This window comes from Lethenteron reissneri, unplaced genomic scaffold (assembly GCF_015708825.2).
Source record: "Lethenteron reissneri isolate LAM-NWPU_2019-01 unplaced genomic scaffold, ASM1570882v1 scaffold_1638, whole genome shotgun sequence".
Classification (NCBI taxonomy): Eukaryota; Metazoa; Chordata; class Hyperoartia; order Petromyzontiformes; family Petromyzontidae; genus Lethenteron; species Lethenteron reissneri.
Window position 1 is genome coordinate 447,775 of NW_026891375.1, and position 23,560 is coordinate 471,334.

Below are 23,560 nucleotides of genomic sequence, written 5' to 3' on the forward strand. Positions count from 1 at the left end.
ACCCCCCCCCCCTAACCCCCTCCCCCTAACACCCTCCCTCCCCCCAACCCCCCCTCCCCTTACCCCCTTCCCCCTAACTCCCCCTAACCCTCCCTCCCCCTAACCCCCCGTTCCCTAACCCCCCTCCCTCTCCCCCCCCCCCCCCTCCCGCCGCAGGTTCTACAGCAGCCAGGCCCCTCGCCCTTCTCCCCGTTTGAAGGCTTCCCCAAGTCCTCCACCATCGACTTCAGCACCGTGGGGGGCCACGGGGGGCCCCCCTCCTCGTCAACGCAGCAGGGGGCCCATGGGGGCCCCCCCGCCTCGTCGTTGCAGCAGGGGGCCCAAGGGGGGGCCAACGCCGACCGCTACGCGGCGCTAGCCGACCTGGACAACCTGTTTGGAGCAGGTGAGGGTGACCCTGCGTATATCCATCATTCTAATGGGAGGGTTGGTGAGTGACTGGGTGAGTGACTGTGAGTGGCTGTGTGAGTGGGTGAGTGACTGTGTGAGTGGGTGAGTGACTGTGTGAGTGGGTGAGTGAGTGGGTGAGTGTGTGAGTGGGTGAGTGACTGCATGAGTGGGTGAGTGGGTGAGTGACTGTGAGTGGGTGAGTGACTGTGTGAGTGGGTGAAAGACTGTGTGAGTGGGTGTGGTGACTATGTGAGTGGGCGAGTGGCTGTGTGAGAGGGTGAGTGGGTGAGTGACTGTGTGAGTGGGTGAGTGACTGTGTGAGAGGGTGAGTGACTGTGTGAGTGGGTGTGGTGACTGTGTGAGTGGGCGAGTGACAGTGTGAGTGGGTGAGTGGCTGTGTGAGTGGGTGAGTGACTGTGTGAGTGGGTGAGTGACTGTGTGAGTGGGTGAGTGACCATGTGAGTCTAAGTGTGTGTATGTATAATAAACTTTTTTCGCACCGTACATAGCCAGCTATGCTCATTGGAGGTGTGGACCCTGGCGCATAGCCTCAGGTTGTGTTTGCCAAGTTTTGAACATCGGGTTTGGTTGTGTTGCCTGTGACCACTCGAGCCAAACCGGTCAACACCGGTTTTCAGTGCATGCAGAGAACCAATTCTGAACACGGCTAACCGGTTACCGGTTACACAATCGCGGCTGTTTTTCCACGGCAGAAGCCGCGTCGTTATCCCAGCGCCACCTTGGCCCTGCTTGGCCAAGAGCCAGACTAGGAAGTCCTACTGTGAGGCCAGCAGCAGCAGCGTTATCATCGCGGTTCAGTTTCGGCTCGGCAAAGGACCTCCAGTGGGAAAATCACCACCTGTACCGTGCTGGCACCACGCTGGCTCGGGTGTGGCAGTGGGAAAACCACCACCCGTACCGTGCTGGCCCCACGCTGGCTCGGGTGTGGCAGTGGGGAAACCACCACCCGTACCGTGCTGGCCCCACGCTGGCTCGGGTGTGGCCAGTGGGAAAACCACCACCCGTACCGTGCTGGCCCCACGCTGGCTCGGGTGTGGCAGTGGAAAACCACCACCCGTACCGTGCTGGCCCCACGCTGGCTCGGGTGTGGCCAGTGGAAAACCACCACCCGTACCGTGCTGGCCCCACGCTGGCTCGGGTGTGGCCAGTGGGAAAACCACCACCCGTACCGTGCTGGCCCCACGCTGGCTCGGGTGTGGCCAGTGGAAAACCACCACCCGTACCGTGCTGGCCCCACGCTGGCTCGGGTGTGGCAGTGGAAAACCACCACCCGTGCCGTGCTGGCCCCACGCTGGCTCGGGTGTGGCCAGTGGGAAGACCGCCACCCGTACCGTGCTGGCCCCACGCTGGCTCGGGTGTGGCCAGTGGGAAGACCGCCACCCGTACCGTGCTGGCCCCACGCTGGCTCGGGTGTGGCAGTGGGAAGACCGCCACCCGTACCGTGCTGGCCCCACGCTGGCTCGGGTGTGGCAGTGGGAAGACCGCCACCCGTACCGTGCTGACCCCACGCTGGCTCGGGTGTGGCCAGTGGGAAGACCACCACCCGTGCCGTGCTGTTCTGGAGCACTCTATTGTACATTTTTTTTAATTTGCTGTATTTATTGTATTTTTTTATGTGACCTGTTGCAAACGTGTTTTTTTATTTTACAGTTTTTTTTAGCTCACAGGGCAATTCTAACTAAACTGTTCAACTGTTCAAATATAAGTTGATTGCTGAGAAGCAGTGGGGCCGTTTTAGAGTATACAGTCTACGCTAGTCAAGTGCCGTAGGTGCAGACTGCTGCTAGAGTATGCAGGATACAGTGGTGGAGTACCGCACGTGCAGACTGTCGCTACAGTATAGAGTATACAGCGGTACAATACCGTAGCTACAGACTGCCGCTCGCACCACCAGTCGGCAGCGTCCTGAAGCTCCCATCAACAACGACGATGGATCTACGAGAAACATCGGAAGGAAGAGCGTTCCAGATGGCCGCAGAAGTGCATCTGAAAGCGCGCGATGCAGTAACCGCCTTTGTCCGATGGCTAGCCGTAAGCTGCTACTGCGAGGATGCCCGGAGGTTGCGTGATGATGGTTTATGCTCCACGACAGATGCCGGTTGATTAGAGAGCATTCCGGATGGTAAGGTTCCTGATAACACAACTTTTGCTGTAATGAGTTCCCGTGCGAAGTCCGTGTATTTCCATGTCTGTCCGTGTGTCTCCGAGTCAAGCTGGGCATGTGGCTGTCTGCGTGCGCAGGGCCGGCGTCACAGGGTGCGGAGGGCAGCCGCGCCTCCCAGGCTGCCCCAGCCGGAGACCCCTTCACTTCCGGGTCAAAAGCAAGCCACGGATTCACGTCAGCGGCCACGCCGTTCGCTTCCGGCGCTGCCTCAGGGCACGCCTTCACTTCCGGAGCGACAGGAAGTCAGGCCTTCACTTCCGGGGCGACAGGAAGTCAAGCGTTGTTCACTTCCGGGGCGACAGGAAGTCAGGCGTTCCCCTCTGACGCGCAGAGCTTCCCCGCGGCCACGAGAGTGAATCCCTTCCAGACGAACGGTGCGCAGACACGCCATGGACACGCCACGGTCACGCCACGGACACGCCACGGACACGCCACGGACACGCCACGGACACGCCACGGACACGCCACGGACACCTCACGCACCCACTACCACGCCACACTACACAGCACCGTGTAACCACACTACACCATGTAACCACACCATGCAACCACACCATGCTACCCCGGCTAACCACACCGCACCACGTAACCACATCACACCACACCACGCTACACCGTGTAACCATACCATGCTATACCACGCTACACCGGTTAATCACACCATGGTATACCACGCGATACCACGCTACACCATGTAACCACACCATGCTACACAATGTGAGTCTGTGTACATGCATGTCAATGTGAGTGTTTGTCAGTGTGAGTATATCTACGTGTGTGTCAGTGTGTGTCTATGTATGTGCATGTGAATAGGTCTGTGTCAGTGTGGGGAGCGGTAGTGCAGCGCTTAGCGCGCTATGCTACGAACCCGGCGACCCAAGTTTGATCCCCGCTCACGGCCAATACCAGTGACGATTATCTGAACCGGTCATAGGCCTCCTCTCCTAGGTCGACTCAGCCTCAAATGAGTACCTGGTGCGGTGTATAGTAAACATCACCACGAGGGAGACAAAGGTGACTGGGGCGTGGTGCTGGCCACCTACCCCATCGTGTGCCGTGCCGGCCTTCGTAGGTGCTACTCGCTAACAGCACTTGCCCCAACAGTCTGTTTAGGCTACACGGGGGATCCTTGTGTCAGTATGAGTGACCGTGTGTGGAGCTGTGTGTGAGTGGGACTGTATGTTGTGAAAGTGTGTGTGTGTCAAGGTAGGTGCTTGCGGTCTGTTGTGGATCAAGGTGTGTTATGTTAGTGCATTAAGATAGCGCTCATGATTGTTTACCTTGCTTAGCTTTTATCTTGGCGTTTTTTGTTACTTTTGCGTGCGTGTGAGCCAACACGTGCATCTGTGTACAGTATTTGTATGATTTGTATCTGTATTGTGTCCTCATGTCTGTGTGTCTATGTAACTGTCTGTGTGTGTTCGTGTTTGTGTGCATTGTTACATTTTTATATTGCACTGTGTACAGTAGTGTGCAGTACAGCCTCGTGTGGCTTACTGTACAGTGTCCAGTAGTGTCTCGTACTGTAGCACTGTAACGTGTTATGTACTGTAACCTTTTATGTACTGTAGCGTGTGATGTACTGTAACGTGTTGTGTACTGTAACGTGTTGTGTACTGTAGCGTGTTGTGTACTGTAGCGTGCTATGTACTGTAGCGTGTGGTGTACTGTGGCTTGTATAGTGTAGTGTGTGGTGTACGACAGTGTGTACAATGCGGCACAGTTGGTGTGTGTGTGATGCAGGCTGTGTGTGTGTGGTACAAGTTGTGTGTGTGTGTGCAGGCCTTGATATTTGGTGGTACAGGCTGTGTATGTAAGTGGTGCGGGCTGTGTGTGTGTGTGGTGTGAGTGGTGGGCATGTATCTAGCAAGGTTAGTGTGTGTGAGGGCACTTCTACCAAGCACCACGATGGAACACATTGCAATAAGCTCGTGCTGGAGGTCCCAGGGGAACAAGCCTTTATGATGCCTTTTGGCCAAACTCCATCTGGCAGAGGCAGACTGACCCCCCCCCCCCCTCTCGGGGTTCCTCCAGGAACAGGAGAACACTGCTGCGAGTGGCCACGTGGAATGTTCAAACTCTCGTTGTGGAGGTGAGGCTGCCATCCCTCTGTCGGGAGATGGTCCGGTACCGCCTGGACCTCTGGAATACAGGAGGTCCGATGGATCCGTTCTGGCTCCAGTCATGAGGGGTGGACAGTTCTCCACTCGGGGAAGGAAACTGCCAAACAACAGGGAGTGGCATCTCGTTTGAACAAAAGAGTGAAAGGGTTTTCGGAGCGTGGCGGTGAGGTTTCGGAAGCTGTAAGCCCCAGACTGCTGGGGGCTCGCTCTTCCCTATCAACAAGAGGCGAGGAATGGTGGTGTTGGTTGCTTATGCCCCCACAGAAGATGAACATCAGTGGAGGGATGCAGATGAAGTCAATGAACCTCCTGTGCAAGGTGCTAGCTAAATTGGCCCCTCGGAATAGAGTCATCCTATCCTGTTGGGTCACTTGGATGCCTGAGTCGGCCATGACGCAGACACCTGGGTCGGAGTGATTGGAATGCATGGGCCTGACCAGCTCAATAATAACAGTAGGAGGCTGCTAGACTTGGGAGCAGCCCATGGCCTTGTAATTACCAACATGCTGCTCTGGCATCGGCACATCCACACGAATGTCATGAATACATGCTGGGTCCAAGCAAGAACATCTCCTGGACTATATGGTAATGGCACAGCGGATGCGGACCCATGTCCTTGACGCCAAAACCTACCGTGCAGCTGATCTGCCCACTGACCATCAGCTTGTAATCTGTAAGATACGTCTGCCATTCTTCCACTCCGGTGGTGGGTGTCCATCTAGGACCCCATTCAAACCCACGGTAGCCTGGTCTCAGCCAGCTGAGGATGGTTTCAAGCAGGAATTTGATCATCGCTTGCAGCTGGGGTTGGTATTGTACCCCCTTCCGGCTGATATTGAGTGGAAATGGTGAGGTTTAGGACTGTGGTGCATGCAGCTGCAATGGTTGCATTGGGTATGCAGTCCAAACCTCCCCAGAGACTCTGGCTAAAAGGAGAGGTGTTTCCTGGCTGTTTGAGAGAAAACGACAGGCCCACTCTCGTTGTCTATAGCACCATACAGAGAATGAGGAGGCTTACCGCAGCTTGCACTCGGAGGTTCGGAGAGCCGTGAGGCGCTGCAAGGATGGGTGGTGGTCGCGGGTTGCTGAGGAGATGGAGTCTGCCTCAGTAGCTCGCGATCACAAATCACTTTAACTCCATCAAAATGTAATTTTCAGCACCTCACCTATCACCACCTTTAAGGGAAAGAACCGTGATCCGATCTCCGACCACCCGGAACTGGTTTGCAGGTTTGCAGAGGTCTTAGGGAAGGGGAATTCCCTCAGCCCAGACAACATCATTGGGCAAGGTGGGGACGACCTTTCTGGGGCTGCGGTGTGTCAAATATTGGTAGAAGTGGCCACCCCTTCTGAATGGTTGGCAGAGGTCCCATCTGTCGAGGAAGTACGAGGGGTGATCACCCAAGCGAACTGCCGAGGGAGGGTGGCGTCTGTGTGCAAACTGCCCTACCTGACATCATCACAACTGTGTGGACCGCAGGACGGATTATGCAGTATTGAAAGGATGCCCTGGTGGTCCCCCTCTTTAAGAAGGGGGACCGCACAGATTGTGATAACTACAGGAGCATCTCACTCCTCAGTGTGCCGGGAAAGGTCTTGGCAATAATTATTCAACACGGCCTTGCCAGGCACGCTGAGGAGATGCTTGCTGATGGTCTGTTGACCGCTGCTCAGAGGAGGAGTTTGAGGCGCTGCTGCTGAACCTTGAGTGTGCCACTAAGAGGTGGGGTCTTACTCGACCAAAAGTAAACACTTCCCTGGGTATTTTGTGCCATCAAACACTCCATGCCTTCAACTTCCCGTTGGTGATAGGGCAGTTGTGGAGAGAGTGGAGCGTTTTCCATACCTGGGCAGTGTGCTTATGACCAGCTCCGGTTTCACAGCAGAGGTCTCACTCCGAATCAGTCTGGCGGCATTATCTTTTCATCAGCTACGTAACGCGGTGTGGAAGCTCCCTGGTCTGTCGCTCCACATGAAGCGTCAGGTCTTCTTGCCCACAATCTATGCTTGTGAAACATGGACCCCTCTAAAGGAACATTTGTCCCGGTTAGAAACATTCAGGCTGGCCTGCCTACGATCCATCCTGGGTTTAACCAGGCTGGATTGTGTGTAAAGAGCTTACAAATCTTTGAAAGATTTGGACCACAGTGCCATTGGTGAGCTCCTCCGGCAGGCAGGGCTGCTGCGTTGGCTGGGTCATGTAGCCCGCATGCCGAGCCACCGCATGCCTCAACAGCTTCTCTTTGGCCAGATGAAGGGGGCTAAATGAGTATGACACAGGCTGGAGAAGAGATGAGCATATGCGGTACGGGAAGATGTGGAGCTGAATGGACTTGCCGGTGACCGGTACCAGTGGTGTCAAGATCGGCCTCTGTGGAGGAGGCTCGTGAAGGACGCTGCTGGGCAGTTCGAGACCCTCCAGCAACAATGGAGGACAGAGAAGTGATGCTCACAACATCGAGCGGAGCACTGGGCGGATAAAATGCGGCAGGTTTGCACAGCAGGGGGGCACATTTGGTGCATCGGCCAGTCACCTCAATCAACCCATGACACCTGAGTGTCCCGTGACCTGGCAGCAGCGAGCCTTCTACATTTCACGTGGCCTCAAAGTGCCTGGCACAGGCGCCGTGGTGACTTTACTGCCACTTAGTGGCGATTGGTGGTTGTTGTGTGTGTGTGTCAGAATGTACTTTTGTGTCCGTGTGCGTGTCCGTATGAGTGTGTCAGTATGAGTGTCTGTTGTTTGCCCCCAGGGTTTATCGGGGCGGCTGATGCGTTTGCTTCCTCAGTGACTGGACTCCCAGTGCAACCACAGCATCAACAGCAGCAGCATCATCAGCAGCATCACAGCAACTTCCCTGGGCAGCAGGCCTCCTTTCAAGGGCAGCAGATGGCGTTTTCAGGGCAGCAGCAACATCACCAGGCCTCCTTCCAAGGGCAACAGAGCTCTTTTCCGCCAGGGCAGCCACACCAACAGGGTGCCTTCCAGGGGCAGCAGACCTTCCAGGGGCAGCAGGCCTTCCAGGGGCAGCAACAGCCGCAGCAGCATCCGAGCGCCTTTCAAGGGCAGCAGACCTCATTTCCAGCGCAGCAGAGTTTGTTTCCTGGGCAGCAGCAGCATCATCAGCAGCATCAGCAGCATCAGCAGCATCAGCAGCAGCATCAGCAGCAGCAGCAGCATCAACAGCAGCATCAACAGCAGCAGCATCAGCAGCAGCAGCAGAGTAACTTTCAAGGGCAGCAGCAGAGTTCATTTGCGGGGCAACAGGGATTTTTTCCGGCGCAGCAAAGTGCGTTCCCGAAGCCAGCCGGAATGTTTCCGGGCCAAGGCGGATCCTTTCCCGGAGCCGCTCCATCGATTCCGTCTCTCCCGGGGACGTACCCGGCTCACCCCGCCTCCTACGGGCAGCAGCCTCCGCCGTACCACGCTCACCAGGCTCCTGCTCGCCAAGCTCCTGCTTCCCAGCAGGCTGCTCACCAGGCGGCAGCTCCTCATCCCCACCACGCTGCACAGGGTCAGCAGAACGGTGAGCGCCACGAGCGTGACGGGTCGGAGATGGAGGGAGAGGTGGGGTGGGGTGGGGCGAGTGGTGGAGGGTTGGGGGGAGTGGCTTTGGAGTAGAGTGGAGTGGTGCTGTATGGAGTGAAATGGAATGGAATATTCTAGAGTGGAGTGGTGCTGCGCAGAGTGGAGTAGAGTGGAGTAGAGTGGAGTAGAGTGGAGGAGAGTGGAGGAGAGTGGAGGAGAGTGGAGTAGAGTGGAGTAGAGTGGAGTAGAGTGGAGTAGAGTGGAGTAGAGTGGAGTAGAGTGGAGTAGAGTGGCGTGGTGCTGCGTGGAGCCGCGTTGAGGCAAGTAGGGTGGAGTGGAGTGGTATTGTTGCGTGTGCGTTGAACTTCTATCGCATCGTATGTAGCCAGCCGTGCTAATCGGAGGGCGAGTGAGTGGGTGAGTGACTGTGTGGCTCTTCTGAACAAAATAATGAAGGGGGTGTTGGAGGTATGGGAAGCTAAGCCCCAGGCTACTATGGGCTCGCCTTCCCATCAACCAGAGGCGAGGAGTGGTGGTGGTTGCTTACGCCCCCACCGAAGATGAACATCAGTGGTGGGATGCCCTCTATGACCTTCTGGCACAGCTGCTATCAAAAGTGGCCCCTCGGGATAGAGTCATCCTGTTGGGTGACTTTAATGCCTGAGTTGGTCATGATGCTGGCACCTGACCGATGCTGTTCCGGCATCGGCGCATGGATGCACACCGGGTCGAAGCAAAACATCTGCTGGACTACATAGTGATGGAACAGCGGATGTGGGCCCATGTCCTTGACACTAGGAACCAGAGGTGGGACAAAGTCATTGTTATGCAAGTCCAAGTCGAGTCTGAAGTCATCAAATTCATGACTCGAGTCTGACTCGAGTCCAAGTCACATGACTCGAGTCTGACTCGAGTCCAAGTCACATGACTCGAGTCCACACCTCAGAGGTGGGACAAAGTCATTGTTATGCAAGTCCAAGTCGAGTCTGAAGTCATCAAATTCATGACTCGAGTCTGACTCGAGTCCAAGTCACATGACTCGAGTCCACACCTCTGCTAGGAACTACCATGGAGCTGATCTGCCCACTGACCATTGACTTGTCATCTGTAAGATGCGGCTGCCATTCTTCCACTCCAGTGATGGGTGTACACCCAGGACCTCATTCAAACCCACAGTGGCCTGGTCTCAGTTAGCTGATGAAAGTTGGAAGCGAAAATTTCATCATTACTTGAATCTGGGGTTTTCATCGTCCCCCTCTCCTCTTCATGCCGAGGGGAAATGGGCGAGGTTTAGGACTGTGGCTCATGCAGCTGCAATGGCTGCATTGGGTACACGGTCCAAACCTCCCCAGAGACCCTGGCTGATAGAGGAGGTGTTCCGGCTGGCTGAGAAAAGGCGACAGGCCCACTCTCACCGTCTACAGCATCCCACGTCAGAGAATGAGGAGGCTTACCACAGCTTTCGCTCGGAGGTTCACAGAGCCGTGCGGCGCTGCAAGGATGGGTGGTGGTCGTGGGTTGTTGAGGAGATGGAGTCTGCCTCAGTAGCTCGCGATCACAAATCACTCTTTAACTCCATCAAAAAAGTAATTTGCAGTGCCACACCTATCACCATCATTAGGAGAAAGAAGGGTGATTTGAACTCTGACCCCCAAGAACAGGTTTTGCAGATTTGCTGAGGGGAAATCCCTCAACCTTGAAAACACCATGGGGCAATATGGGGATGACCCTGGTGAGGCTGCGGTGCCTCAAATATTTGAAGAAGTAGTCACCCCCTGTGTTGAGTAAGTACAGAAGGCAGTCCAGAGTTTGAGACCAGGAAAAGTGCCGGGCAGAGATCATCTCTCAAGCGAAATTCTGAGGGAGGGTGGCGTTTGTGCTCAGACTACCCTATATGACATCATAACAGTCTGGACCACTGGACGGGTTCTCCAGGATTGTAAAGATTCCCTGGTGGTCCCCCCCTCTTTAAGAAGGGGGACCCCACAGATTGTAACAACTCCAGAGGCATCTCCCTCCTCGGTGTGCCAGGAAAGGTTCTGGCAAGGATTATTCAAAATCGCCTTGCCAGGCACGCTGAGGAGAGGCTTGCAGAGCCCCAATGTGGTTTCAGGCCACGGCGGTCCTGCACAGATGCCATATTATCTGTCCGTCTGCACCACCAGAGGTGTAGGGAATTTAAACAAGACCTACATCTCTGATTTATTGACCTGGTCAAGGCCAATGATACCATCCCTGTCGCACACCAAGATGCACGACAGGGATGTCTCCCGCATTTTTTTACATCTATTTCAACCACGTTGTTCGAGAAGCATTCAATGGCTGTAAGGAAAAAAATTACATCTGGTACAGATACAATGGGAGGCTAATGGATGCCCGGGTGTGGTCAAGGGATGGCTCCCGATTGGTCAACCATGTTATGTATGCTGATGATATGATGATTGCTGCTCACTCAGAGGATGAGTTGGAGGTGCCGCTGATGAACCTGGAGCGTGCCACTAAGAGGTGGGGCCTTACCATCAGCCCCACTAAAACTAAGTTCCTTCCTGGATATTTTGTGCCATCAAACACTCCACCCGCACAACCCCCAATTGGTGATGGGGCAGTTGTGGAGAGAGTGGAGAGATTTCTATATCTGGGTAGTATGCTCATGACTGGCTACAGTTTGACAGCAGAGGTCTCACTCCGAATCAGTCGAGCAGCACTGTCTTTTCATCGGCTGTGTAGCGCTTCGGGTCTTCTCGGCCATGGTCATGCCCTCCCTTCTCTGCTTGTGAAAGGTGGAACCCCCTTATGGAACATATTTGCCGGTTACAAATATTTACACTGGCCTGCCTACGATCAAAGCTGGGTTTAACTAGGCTGGATTGTGTGAGGATTTCACAAATCTTTGAAAGATCTGGACAAAGTTCCATCGGTGAGCTCCTCCAGCAGGCAAGGCTACATTGGCTGGGTCCTGTAGCCCGCATGCCCAGCCACCGCATGCCTAAACAGCTTTTGTGTGGCCAGATAGTGGGGGCTAAACGGGCGCGGCACGGGCTACAGAAGAGATGGGGAGTGATGTGGTACAAGAGGATGTGGAGCTGAGTGGACTTGCCGATGACTGGTACTAGCGGTGTCAAGATCAGCCTCTGGAGGAGGCTCGTGAAGGACGCTACTGGGCAGTTCGAGGCAGTTCGAGGCAGTTGCCCTCCAGCAACAACAGAGGGCAGAGGAGTGATCCTCACAACGAGCTGAGCGCCGGGTGGCTAAAACACAGCAAGTTTGCACAGTAGAGGGCACAGGTGATGCATTGACCAGTCATCTCAGTCGGTCAACCCATGACACCTGGGTCTGTCCCGGGACCTGCCAGCGGGCGTTTGACAATTCACGTGGCCTTAACATGCACATAGAGGCCATCCATTTAGTACGTACGCAAAAATTTGTCAAAACTTGACCGCTCCCCCCCTCCCTGTACGCACAAATAGTTTTTACCCCCCCCCCCCCCACCTGCGTACGTACGCTTGACGCACCCCCCCCCCCCCCCGAATCCTATAGAACGGCCAATATTTCATCCACGCAGAAACGATCAAGGATTAATAATATTAACGCGTTTAAGCAAACAGATAGTCCTCCGGACTATTTAACTAATTTGAAGGTCAATTTAGACAAATTATTATCGAGGCTTCACCCCCCCCCCCCCATGCAGATGTAATGTGAGGATATATCCGGGTTGCTGATGGATCACACCTCGTTACGATGATTGGCTCTGCCGGTCCTGGCCCATAGCCAATGGGGGAAGTCTAGGGGCGTGGCCCTGACGTCATGGGAAGGTGACATCTGTAAGTAGAGGATTGGATCTGCTGGCTTTAGCCACAGCCAATAGGGGGAAGAGTCAGGGGCGCGGTCCTGGGAGCGTACGATGGAGTCTAGAAGATTCCATAGAGGTTAACCAGGATTGGTGGAAAGGTACCACGTGACCCGGGTATTAAAAGGGGTGGAGACGGACAACACGTGGTCAGATCTGGAACGAACGGAGGGTGAGGCCACGCTGGAGCGGGGTCCAGGCTGCCACGTGGTCCAGGCTGCCACGTGGTCCAGGCTGCCACGTGGTCCAGGCTGCCACGTGGTCCAGGCTGCCACGTGGCCGCGCGTGTCTCTCTCTCTATCCCTCTCACACTGTCTGTCAGCAGCGTGAAGGAGTAAGATAGGATTGTTGTGAACGAAAGACAAATAAAGACCAGATTCCAGAAGTCGCTTCCACGACCTTTATTAAATATACATTGTCAGTAGACCCCCCCATACGCAAGCCGTACGCTTGGGCCGTAGCCTGCCACAAGCGCCTTGGTGACGTCACCGTCACTTGTTGGCGAATGGCTGTTGTTGTTGTTGAGTGACTGAGTGGGTGAGTGACTATGTGAGTCTGTATTGTGAACTTCTTTCGCACCTTCACATAGCCAACCTTGCTAATCGGAGGGTGGGTGAGCGTGTGGGTGGGTGACTATGTGAGTCTCGGTGTGTGTGTGTGTGTGTGTGTTCTTTTGCACACTAATCGGAGGAGAAGGACAATAGACTAAACGCGTACAGGAGGTGTCATGGTGTCGCGTTTGTTTGCATGTTCACCACAAAGTCGTGTGTGGTTAATGCAGGGCTTGATTCCTTGCTAAAGCTGTGTATCTAGTTGGCGTTTGAACATCCTCAAATCTTGTAACTCAATTTTGACCCACTTCCCAATGTGGTATCGACTGCAAACGTGGTATACTTATGTCATACTGATGGCATTACTATATCCTATCAAAAAAATTAAACATTCTTTTTTATATGTTATGTTTCGGCTTGGGTCTAATTGTCCTGGAGTCGTGGAGTTCTGCCATTTCTTGTACGGTACATTTCATTAAAGCGTCTTTAATAAAAGTATTTTTAAATATTACTAATGTTTCATATTTTGATACTGGCAAAAAGATCCCATGGTAGAGCACGTTTGGTCTGCATGTCTCACCACAAGTCAGGTGTGGTTAACGCAGACCCTCCATGCCTTGCAAACGCTGTATCTATTTGGTGTTGAACATCTTAGTAGAACTCCGAGTATTTACGCCATGAAGGATAAAGCCTTTTTTAATCAATCGATAATTATAATAATTAATAATATAATCAATCAATAATATATTCATAATATTTATATTCATAATGTTATTGATTGATTCCTCTGTTTGGCCTCGCATTTGACAACATTTGACAGCGATGATTGTTATCCGGACAATTACGATGACAACAATGATGACGACAATGATGACGACAATGACAAATATGACAACGATGGGGTGATAGGGACGACGCAGGCGTTGAAAGTGAATGCAATGTTCTATTTCAGGCACTGGAGCCGCCGGGGCCTTCGGACAACTTAAACCAACGGCCACCTCGATGGCAACCAATCCGTTTGTGTCCAACTTTGGGCAGGCAAGTCCCCATACACACAGACAAAGTTACCCCGTGTAGCCTCTAACAGACTGTAGGGGCAAGTGCTGTGAGTAGCGAGTAGCAGCAGCATCTATGAAGGTACACAGACAAAGATCCCCCGTGTAGCCTCTAACAGACTAGGGGCAAGTGCTGTGAGTAGCGAGTAGCAGCAGCACCTATGAAGGTAGACACAGACAAAGCTCCCCTGTGTAGCCTCTAACAGACTGCAGGGGCAAGTGCTGTTAGTAGCGAGTAGCAGCATCTATGAAGGTACACAGACAAAGATCCCCCGTGTAGCCTCTAACAGACTGTAAGGGCAAGTGCTGTTAGTAGCGAGTAACAGCAGCACCTATGAAGGTAGACACAGACAAAGATCCCCCGTGTAGCCTCTAACAGACTGCAGGGGCAAGTGCTGTTAGTAGCGAGTAGCAGCAGCACCTATGAAGGTAGACACAGACAAAGATCCCCTGTGTAGCCTCTAACAGACTGCAGGGGCAAGTGCTGTTAGTAGCGAGTAACAGCAGCACCTATGAAGGTAGACACAGACAAAGCTCCCCCGTGTAGCCTCTAACAGACTGCAGGGGCAAGTGCTGTTAGTAGCGAGTAGCAGCAGCACCTATGAAGGTAGACACAGACAAAGATCCCCTGTGTAGTCTCTAACATACTGTAGGGGCAAGTGCTTTTAGTAGCGAGTAGCAGCAGCGCCTCTGAAGGTAGACACAGACAAAGATCCCCCGTGTAGCCTCTAACAGACTGTAGGGGCAAGTGCTGTTAGTAGCGATTAACAGCAGCACCTATGAAGGTAGACACAGACAAAGATCCCCCGTGTAGCCTCTAACAGACTGTAGGGCAAGTGCTGTTAGTAGCGAGTAGCAGCAGCAGCTACGAAGGCTACCGGCACTGTGGCACACGAGGGGGTGGGTGGACAGCACCACGCCCGGCCGCATTTGTCTCCCCAGTGGCGATGTTTACACACCGCACCGGGTACTCATTTGAGGCTGAGTCGACCGAGGGGAGGCCCAGGACCGGTTCAGGTGTTGGTGGGGCCGCCGGGTTCATAGCACAGCGCACTAACCGCTATGCTAACATTCCCCACGCACGCGCATGCACGCCGACACGCACCCACACGCACATTCGCCCGCGCACGTGTGTGGGAGGATGAGGGTGTTGTTCCTCGAGGGTGTCTGCGTGTGTGTGTGTGTGTGCGTGTGTGTGCGTGCGTGTGCGTGTGTGTGCGTGGAGCAGTCGTGGTCGCGGTTGTTCGCGCGTTGCACTGCAAACCCAACAGAGACCCGAGTTCATCAATTCCTGCTCATGACCAATAACAGTGGCGACTATTTTTAGCTGTCCTGGGCCTCTCCTAGGTCGACTCAGCCACCTCGTGTGCAGTGCCCAGCTTCATAGGTGCTGCTCGCTGGCAGTACTTGCCCCAACAGCCCGTGCGGGCTATACGGTTGGGATCTTTGGCTTCATCTTTTTGGGCCTGTCCCGTCACCTCCTACCCCCTGTGAGCTTTCAACACTTCACGTGATTAAAATTAAATCAAATGTATTTGAGCAGGTAAGGCCCCCACTGAACTGTGTAGCTCTTTCTCAGACGTGACCTGATGATGGACACTTGTGTTGCGCCCGAAACGTCGTGATTTATTTTATTTTCTACCTACGTGACTTTACCGAAAGAACCAAAGAGTATCGACCCCATCACCTCCTGTAGACCAGGCAAGGTAGTTAACATCTCCTAGCGACCGTGATAATAAGAGAGAGACGCAGACTCCAAATATACAGCAGCAGCAGCAGCAGGCATCGTCAGGGTCGGGATGGAAACCCACCACCTCCTGCAGACCAGGCGAGGTACAGTGATACCTCGGTTCACGAACGCTTCTGTTCACGAACAACTCGGTTCACGAACAATGGGGATGGCGGTTGACTTGTCGTCGTGTATCTGTGTGGTGCAGGGACCAAATCAGTCAAGCAGTGGAGCTACGAATCCCTTCCTTTAGCTGCCCCTGCTGCTTCCCAGTGCCCTGCTGAGGTCGGGTCGCCTGCGGAGGTGCAGTGAGGGCAGCAGGGCACTCGCCCTCCCTGCCGCCGTCCCCCACCTCCACTGGCACGCACTGACCAGCGTGGGGAAGTATGGTCAAATGGCCCCCGCCACCCATCCTGCATTGGATTGACAAGACAAACTGCACGTGCTCATCACTGCAACACTCATCACTGCAACACGCATCACTGCAACACTCATCACACTCATCACTGTAACACTCATCACACTCATCACTGCAACACTCATCACACTCATCACTGCAACACTCATCACACTCATCACTGCAACACTCATCACACTCATCACTGCAACACTCATCACACTCATCACTGCAACACTCATCACTGTCCCACTCATCACTGCAACACTCATCACACTCATCACTGCAACACTCATCACACTCATCACTGTCCCACTCATCACTGCAACACTCATCACACTCATCACTGCAACACTCATCACACTCATCACTGCAACACTCATCACACTCATCACTGCAACACTCATCACTGCAACACTCATCACACTCATCACTGCAACACTCATCACACTCATCACTGCAACACTCATCACTGCAACACTCATCACACTCATCACTGCAACACTCATCACACTCATCACTGCAACACTCATCACACTCATCACTGCAACACTCATCACACTCATCACTGCAACACTCATCACTGCAACACTCATCACACTCATCACTGCAACACTCATCACACTCATCACTGCAACACTAATCACTGCAACACTCATCACACTCATCACTGCAACACTCATCACACTCATCACTGCAACACTCATCACTGCAACACTCATCACACTCATCACTGCAACACTCATCACACTCATCACTGCAACACTCATCACACATCACTGCAACACTCATCACTGCAACACTCATCACACTCATCACTGCAACACTCATCACACTCATCACTGCAACACTCATCACACATCACTGCAACACTCATCACTGCAACACTCATCACTGTCCTACTCATCACTGTCCCACTCATCACACTCATCACTGCAACACTCATCACACTCATCACTGCAACACTCATCACACTCATCACTGTCCCACTCATCACACTCATCACTGTCCCACTCATCACTGCACCACTCATGGAGAGGCAGCTCCATGAGAATTGATCAATTAACTACCTTGAGTCAATCAATCACCGTGGAAACCAAACTTGTATAGGTTCAAGTCAATAGGTTGTATAGGTTCAGGTCAAGATTAACACTGCTCAGTGAGTGCACGCGTGTGTGTACATGTACATGTGTGTGCACGCGTGTGTGTGTGTGCACGCGTGTGTGCACATGTGTGTGCACGCGTGTGTGTGTGTACGAGGTGTGTGTGTACGAGGTGTGTGTGTACGCGTGTGTGTGTAGGAGGTGTACGTGTGTACGTGTCTACGAGGTATGGGTGTTTGTGCGTATGTGCGTACCTGTGTGGTTGGTCTGTGGTCGGTCTGTGGTGTGTGTACGCAAGTCTGTGTGTGTGTACCCGTGTGTGTGTGTGTACCCGTGTGTGTGTGTGGGGAGCGGTAGTGTGGCGGTTAGCGCGCTGCGCTATGAACCTGGCGACCCAGGTTCGATCCTCGCACACGGCCAACACCGGTGACAATTATCTGAACCGGTCCCGGGTCTCCCCTAGGTCGACTCAGCCTCAAATGAGTACCTGGTGCGATGTGTAAACATCGTCACTAGGGAAACAAAGGGGGCCGGGCGTGGTGTTGGCCACCCACCCCCTCGTGTGCCGTGCCGGCCTTCATGAGCGCTCGCTAACAGCTCTTGCCCCAACAGTCTGTGAAGGCTACACGGGGGACCTTTGTGTGTGGAGCAGTTTTGTGGCAGTCAGAGCGCTGCGCTACGAACCCTGCCACCCAACTTTGATTCTCGCTCACCGCCACCAACACAAGTGACAATTATATGGACCGATTCTCGGCCTCCCCTAGGTCGACTCGGCCTCAAATGAGTTCCTGGTTCTGATGTGTGTTTTCCCCCACTAGGAAGACAAAGGCGGCCGGGCGTGGTGCTGGCCACTCACCCCCTTGTGCACCGTGCCGGCCTTCATAGGTGCTGCTCGCTAACAGCACTTGCCCCAACAGTCCGCTCAGGCTATACGGGGGATCTTTGTGTATGTACATGGGGAGCGGTAGCGCAGCGATAGAAACCCAAGTTCGATTCCCGCTCACGGCCTCCCAACACCGGTAACGATTATCTAAACCGGTCCTGGGCCTCCCCGAGGTCAAACTCAAGAGAGTACCTGGTGCGGTGTTCAAACATCGTCACTGGGGAGACAAAGGCGGCCGAGCGTGGTGCTGGCCACCTCACCACCCCCTTGTGAGCTGTGGCGGCCTTCATAGGTACTGCTCGCTAACAGCACTTGCCCCAACAGCCTGTTAAGGCTTACACGGGGGATCTTTGTCTTTTTTAATGTTTGTGTGCGTGCCGTGTGTGTACGTGTGCGCGTGCTGTGTGTGTACGGGCTGTGTGTACGTGTGCTGTGTGATGTTTGTGTGTGTGTGTGTGTACATGTGTGCCGTGTGTGTGATGTGTGTGTGTACACGTGTGCCGTGTGTGTGATGTGTGTGCGTACGTGCACACGTGTGTGTCATGTTTGTTAGTCTGCCGTGTGTGTGTGTTTATCTGAGCGTTGGTTCTTTGTTCAGCAACATATTTGCTTCATCAATTAAAATATGTTTTGCTTGTGAGTTACAACGATTTGCTAATAGTTGCTGATGATCTGGCTCAAGTTATGCATAGGCTATTGTGTGTGGCGAGTGAGTGTGTGTAGGGGGTTAAGGGATCTCTGTTAATTAATTTCGCTTCTGTTCCACTACGCGATGACCTCGACGTGATGGCGACGGCCATGGGAGATGGCGATGGTTACGGTGACGGCTACATTAGCTGCAGCGGTGAGGGTGGCGGCGGCGGTAATGGGGAGGGTGGTGGTGGTGATGATGGAGAGGTTGGTGGCAGCGGCGATGGTGGTGATTATGGTGGTGGTGGTGATGGTGGTGGTGATTATGGTGGTGGTGGTGATGGTGGTGGTGGTGGTGATGGTGGTGGTGGTGGTGATGGTGGAGGTGATGGTGGTGATGATAATGATGGTGGTGGTGGTGATGATGGTGGCGATGATGAAGAGAGTGGTGATGATGATAGTGGTGGTGGTGATGGTGGCAGTCACCATGGTGCTTACAGTAGAATCTGCTGCAGGCAATCAGTTGCTCACAGTAGAATCTGTCTTTGCTGCAGGCAATCAGTTGCCAACACTGAAATCTGTCTGCTGCAGGCAACTGATTTCCCATAGCAGAATCTGCCTTTTCTACAGGCAACGGGTTGCTCACAGTAGAATCGCCGGTGTTGACTTGCGTTCGTTAGCGGCGTTCATCCCTCCCTGTGTCCGTCCTTCTGTGCGTCCGTCCCTCCGATCGACACCACGGGAGACGCCGGGCGGTGAGCGAGCCTCAGCCCCACCCTGTGCTTGTTTGAGCAGCCTGGGACGAGCAAGCGGGACGTCGTCTTCGCTACGCCCGTTGGTGTCTCTGCGATCGTTGCGCTTTCAGTAGCGTCGCTGTTGCTCTACGCTCAGCGCCGTTTAGAATCGAGGGAGGGCCACGGTTCATGCGGCCGCCACTGCCACCGCTGTTGGGAATTGCTCTGCCAGACGCTTTTAGCTCTCGACGGCGACGACGACTTTGTTGCTTCTGAACGTTTTTCCCGGCGTCCGCGGGCCGGTTGGCCGCACCACCGGCGTGCGCAGAGCCGGGCCCCAAGCGCTGGTTTGATTTTTACTTTTGTATATTTTTTTTCGTTGCGGTTCGCTGCGGTGGGGTTTTTCGTTTTGTTCCGCCGCCGATTGGCAGTGCCGAGCGATCCCAAGAACCCCAAATCGCGGCGTTGCTCGCCCCACCAAACGAAAACAACCAGGGGCTGGGCTGCCCGCACGCCGTTGTTCTTCCACTGCACTAAACCGAGCCGCGCCGCGTCGGCGTCACGTGACACGAACATTCCTGGGCCCTCCTCTGCTTGGCCGCCCCTGGTCCTGCTTGCCCCCCCCCCTCTCCCCCTCTCCCCCACTCCCTCCCGTCTTCTCGCGAGGCTCGGGGTAGCACGGTTCGGTTCCAGCTCGAAAAAAAACATTTCCAGTGTAAAACAAAACTACCCAGAACTGTGACGCGTGGAGGGGGGGGGGGGTCGTTTCACCGATTTATATTTTGTTGTTCAAGTTTCGCGCGATTTTACAAACCACCGAATTGCGTGGATGGGGAGAGAGGTGGAGAGGTGAGACGCCGCTCGATGTCCGGCGCGATGTCTCTCCCTCCCGGCGCCACCGCCGCCGTCATCACCACCATCACCAACATCACCAACATCATCATTACCCATACTCTTTGGTTCTTTCGGTAAAGTCACGTAGGTATAAAATAAATCATAACGTTTCGGGCACAACACAAGCATCTATCATCACGTGATTTATTTTATTTTCTACCAACGTGACTTTACCGAAAGATCCAAAGAGTGGATTCCTGCAGTCACGAAAGCTTCAAATCAAAATCATCATTACCATCACGATCATCAACACCATCAGCTGCGTGCATCTTTCCTCCATCTTTCCGTCCATGGCGGTGGAACTTCTCTCTCCTCTCTCTCCTCTCTCTCGGTGCGCGTGCGACCGTCGCCCCGTATTGAGCCTCCAGGGGGAAGCTTGAGCTGGGATGAATTAAAATGGAATTGTGAACAATTGTCGCCATGCGCGTCGCTTCCCGTCGCCGCGGAGAGTGTGAGCTCGGCGTTGGGGGTGCAATGGCCAACACTAGATGCGCATGCGTGTGCGTGCGTGCACGTGTCAGCGAGCCTTTGACACTTCACCTGGCCTCAAAGTGCACCTCGCCTGGCACAGGCGCCGTGGTGATGTCATCGTCACTTAGTGGCGAATGGCGGCTGTTAGTATTCGTGCGTGTGTGGAGTAAACGATAACGATTCACAACTGGTCTTTGCGTTAGGCCTTGTGACGATCTGACCAAGATGCGTTTTCATGAGTTTCCCCTCCGACCGACCCGACAAGGCCAATCCGAATGAAATTGTGACGCGTTCAACGGCGAACGTGCAGATTGCACGTCGAGTTGCAGCCAGGGTTAGCATTGCCCTACACAATCGGATGAACTAAAACTATCCCTTTGTGTTTCATTATGTTACCGGGTAAGGCCCACACTGAGCTTTGCGGCTCTTTTTAGAAGAAACTTGGCTGCCACAAATATGATAGCTCAGCCAAGTGGCTTATCATCATCACGTGAAAACGTATTGCAGAGATGTAAAGAGACCAATAGAAACCCACAGCGACCCATACTCTAAACTATTTTATTTTACCGGGTAATGCCCCACTGAGCTATATCGCTCTTTTTCAGAAGCGACCTGGCTATCACAAATGATATCTGAACCAAGTGGATTATCGCAGAAATGTATCGCAGCCGAAATACTCAAACACGTTTCTAAATGTGGATGTAAAAACCGGGGGACCCAGACAAAAATCCACGCGACCATGGGAAGAACATGCAAACTCCCAATATACAGCAGGCATCGGGGTTGGCATCGAACCCACAACCTCCTGTATACTATCTTCTTGGTTTTTTCGGTAAAGTCACGTAGAAGGGAAGTAATAAAATAATAAAACATAATAAAATAATAAAAATAAAACTGTATACTAGGCAAGGTAGTTAACATCTAGCCACAGTGGAAAAACGAAGACGACCCCACAGCGGCTGTGGTCTCTGCGGATGGTCGAGGGGAGACTGTTGGAGGTGATGTTTGAGGTTGTGATTTGGTGCGTTCTCACAGGGGGCGGTCGAGGACAAAGCGGAGGGGCCGAGTGGACTCGGCGCGTTTTATAGGGGGTTGCTTAGGCGGTGGCTAGGAGATGTTATCTCCCTCGCGTGGTATGCAGGAGGTCATGGGTTCGATCCCGACCCTGACGCCTGCTGTATATTTGGAGTTTGCGTGTTCTCCCTGTGGTCGCATGGATTTTTCTCCAGGTCCTCCACTGTTTTCCTCCACATTTAGAATCGACATCACCACGCGTTTAGAGTGTTTGGCTACTGCTAGAAATGTCTATATGAGGAGAAGCCACTTCATTGAGCTATCATTTGTGGCCAAGCCACTAATAAAAAAGAGCTACATAGCTCAGTGGACCTCACATGGTAAATACAATTGTTCCGTACAGATGTAGTGTATTAAATTACTCACACTGACACAGAGTAACAGGTCACCTGCTTACACTTTATTAATCCTACACTCACTCTCACCACAACAACCACCATTCACCACTAAGTGGCGGTGACGTCACCACGACGCTTGTGCCAGGCTATGTGCACCTTGAGGCCACATGAAGTGTCGAACGCCCGCTGGCAGGAGTTCACGGGGCAGACCCAGATGCCACCGGTCGACTGACTGAGACGAGTGGCTGATGCACCACCTGTGCCCCCTACTGTGCAAACTTTCTGTCTTTTAGCCACCCGGCGCTCCGCTCGTTGTTGTGAGCATCGCTTCTCCGCCCTCTGTTGTTGGAGGGCGACTGCCTCCAACTGCCCAGCAGCGTCCTTCACGAGCCTCCTCCACAGAGGTCGATATTGACACCGCTGGTACCAGTCATCGGCAAGTCCACTCAGCTCCACATTCTCCTGTACCACGTCACTCCATCTCCTCTGTCGCCCGTGCCAAGCCGGTTTAGCCCCCTCTATCCGTGCGAACAAAAGCTGTTTAGGCATGCGGTGACTGGGCATGCGGGCTACATGACCCAGCCAACGCAGCCTTGCCTGCCGGAGGAGCTCACCGATGGGACTTTGCCCAGATCTTTCAAGGAATTGTGAGCTCACACAATCCAGCATGGTTAAACCCAGGATGGATCCTAGGCAGGCCAGCCTAAATTTTTCCAATTTGCGAAGATGCTCCATTAGGGGGGTCCACGTTTCGCAAGCGAATAGTAGGGATGGAATGAGCGTGGCCGAGAAGACTTGAAGATTCGTCCGGAGCGACAGACCAGGTAGCTTCCACACAGCGTTACGCAGCCGATGAAAAAATAATGCCGCTCGACTGATTCTGAGTGAGACCTCTGCTGTCAAACCGGAGCCAGTCATGAGCACACTGCCCAGGTATAGGAAACTTTCCAATCTCTCCACAACTGCCCCATCACAGATTGGGAGCTGTGGAGGTGGGTTGCCCGATGGTACAAAATACCCAGGCAGGTGCTTAGTTTTGGTGGGGCTTATGGTAAGGCCCCACCTCTTAGTGGCATGCTCCAGGTTCAGCAGCAGCGCCTCCAACTCCTCCTCTGAGTGAGCGGCAATTACTAGATCATCGGCATACATAACATGGTTGACCAATAGGGAGCCATCCCTTGACTGCACCCGGGCATCGATCAGCCTCACATTGTATCTGTACCAGATGGAAATTCCTCTGGTACAGCCACCAAAGGCTTCATGGACTACGTGGTCAAAAAATATGTTAAATAATGTGGGAACCGGAGGACATCCCTGTCGCACCCCAAGGTGTACAGGGAAAGGCTCTGACTCCCGGCCATGTAGTTTTACCCGGGCCCGCTCACCATCATGAAGGTCCTTAATGATCGTGAGCAGAGGGTCAGGGACTCCGAAAGCACGAAGAACAACCCCGAGCCCAGGCCTACTGATGGTATCATAGGCCTTGACCAGGTCAATAAAGCAGAGATGTCGGTCTTGTTGGAATTCCCCACACCTCTCCTGTAGCAGACGGACAGAAAATATAGCATCTGTGCAGAACCACCCCTTCCAGAAGCCGCATTTGGGCTCCGTAAGCCTCTCCTCAGCG

The 23,560-nt window shown here is 53.6% G+C and overlaps 1 protein-coding gene across 1 annotated transcript; it reads left to right on the top strand.

The window, feature by feature from the left end:
* The first annotated feature begins 175 nt into the window (after positions 1-175).
* LOC133362910 (putative cyclin-dependent serine/threonine-protein kinase DDB_G0272797/DDB_G0274007) lies at positions 176-16,306 on the top strand. The gene is made up of 5 exons (XM_061581880.1): positions 176-385; positions 2,653-2,949; positions 7,452-8,225; positions 13,578-13,663; positions 15,618-16,306. Exons 3-5 carry the CDS (start codon positions 7,589-7,591, stop codon positions 15,660-15,662), a joined length of 768 nt encoding a protein of 255 aa, XP_061437864.1. The 5' UTR covers positions 176-385; positions 2,653-2,949; positions 7,452-7,588; the 3' UTR covers positions 15,663-16,306.
* The last annotated feature ends 7,254 nt before the right edge of the window (positions 16,307-23,560 follow it).

Bases quoted from the DNA above. Each gene is read 5' to 3' on its own strand.
- LOC133362910 (XM_061581880.1), top strand. From the start codon at position 7,589: ATGGCGTTTTCAGGGCAGCAGCAACATCACCAGGCCTCCTTCCAAGGG. The intron at 8,226-13,577 runs GTGAGCGCCACG...GTTCTATTTCAG, and splicing joins TGCACAGGGTCAGCAGAACG to GCACTGGAGCCGCCGGGGCC. The intron at 13,664-15,617 runs GCAAGTCCCCAT...TGTGTGGTGCAG, and splicing joins TTGTGTCCAACTTTGGGCAG to GGACCAAATCAGTCAAGCAG.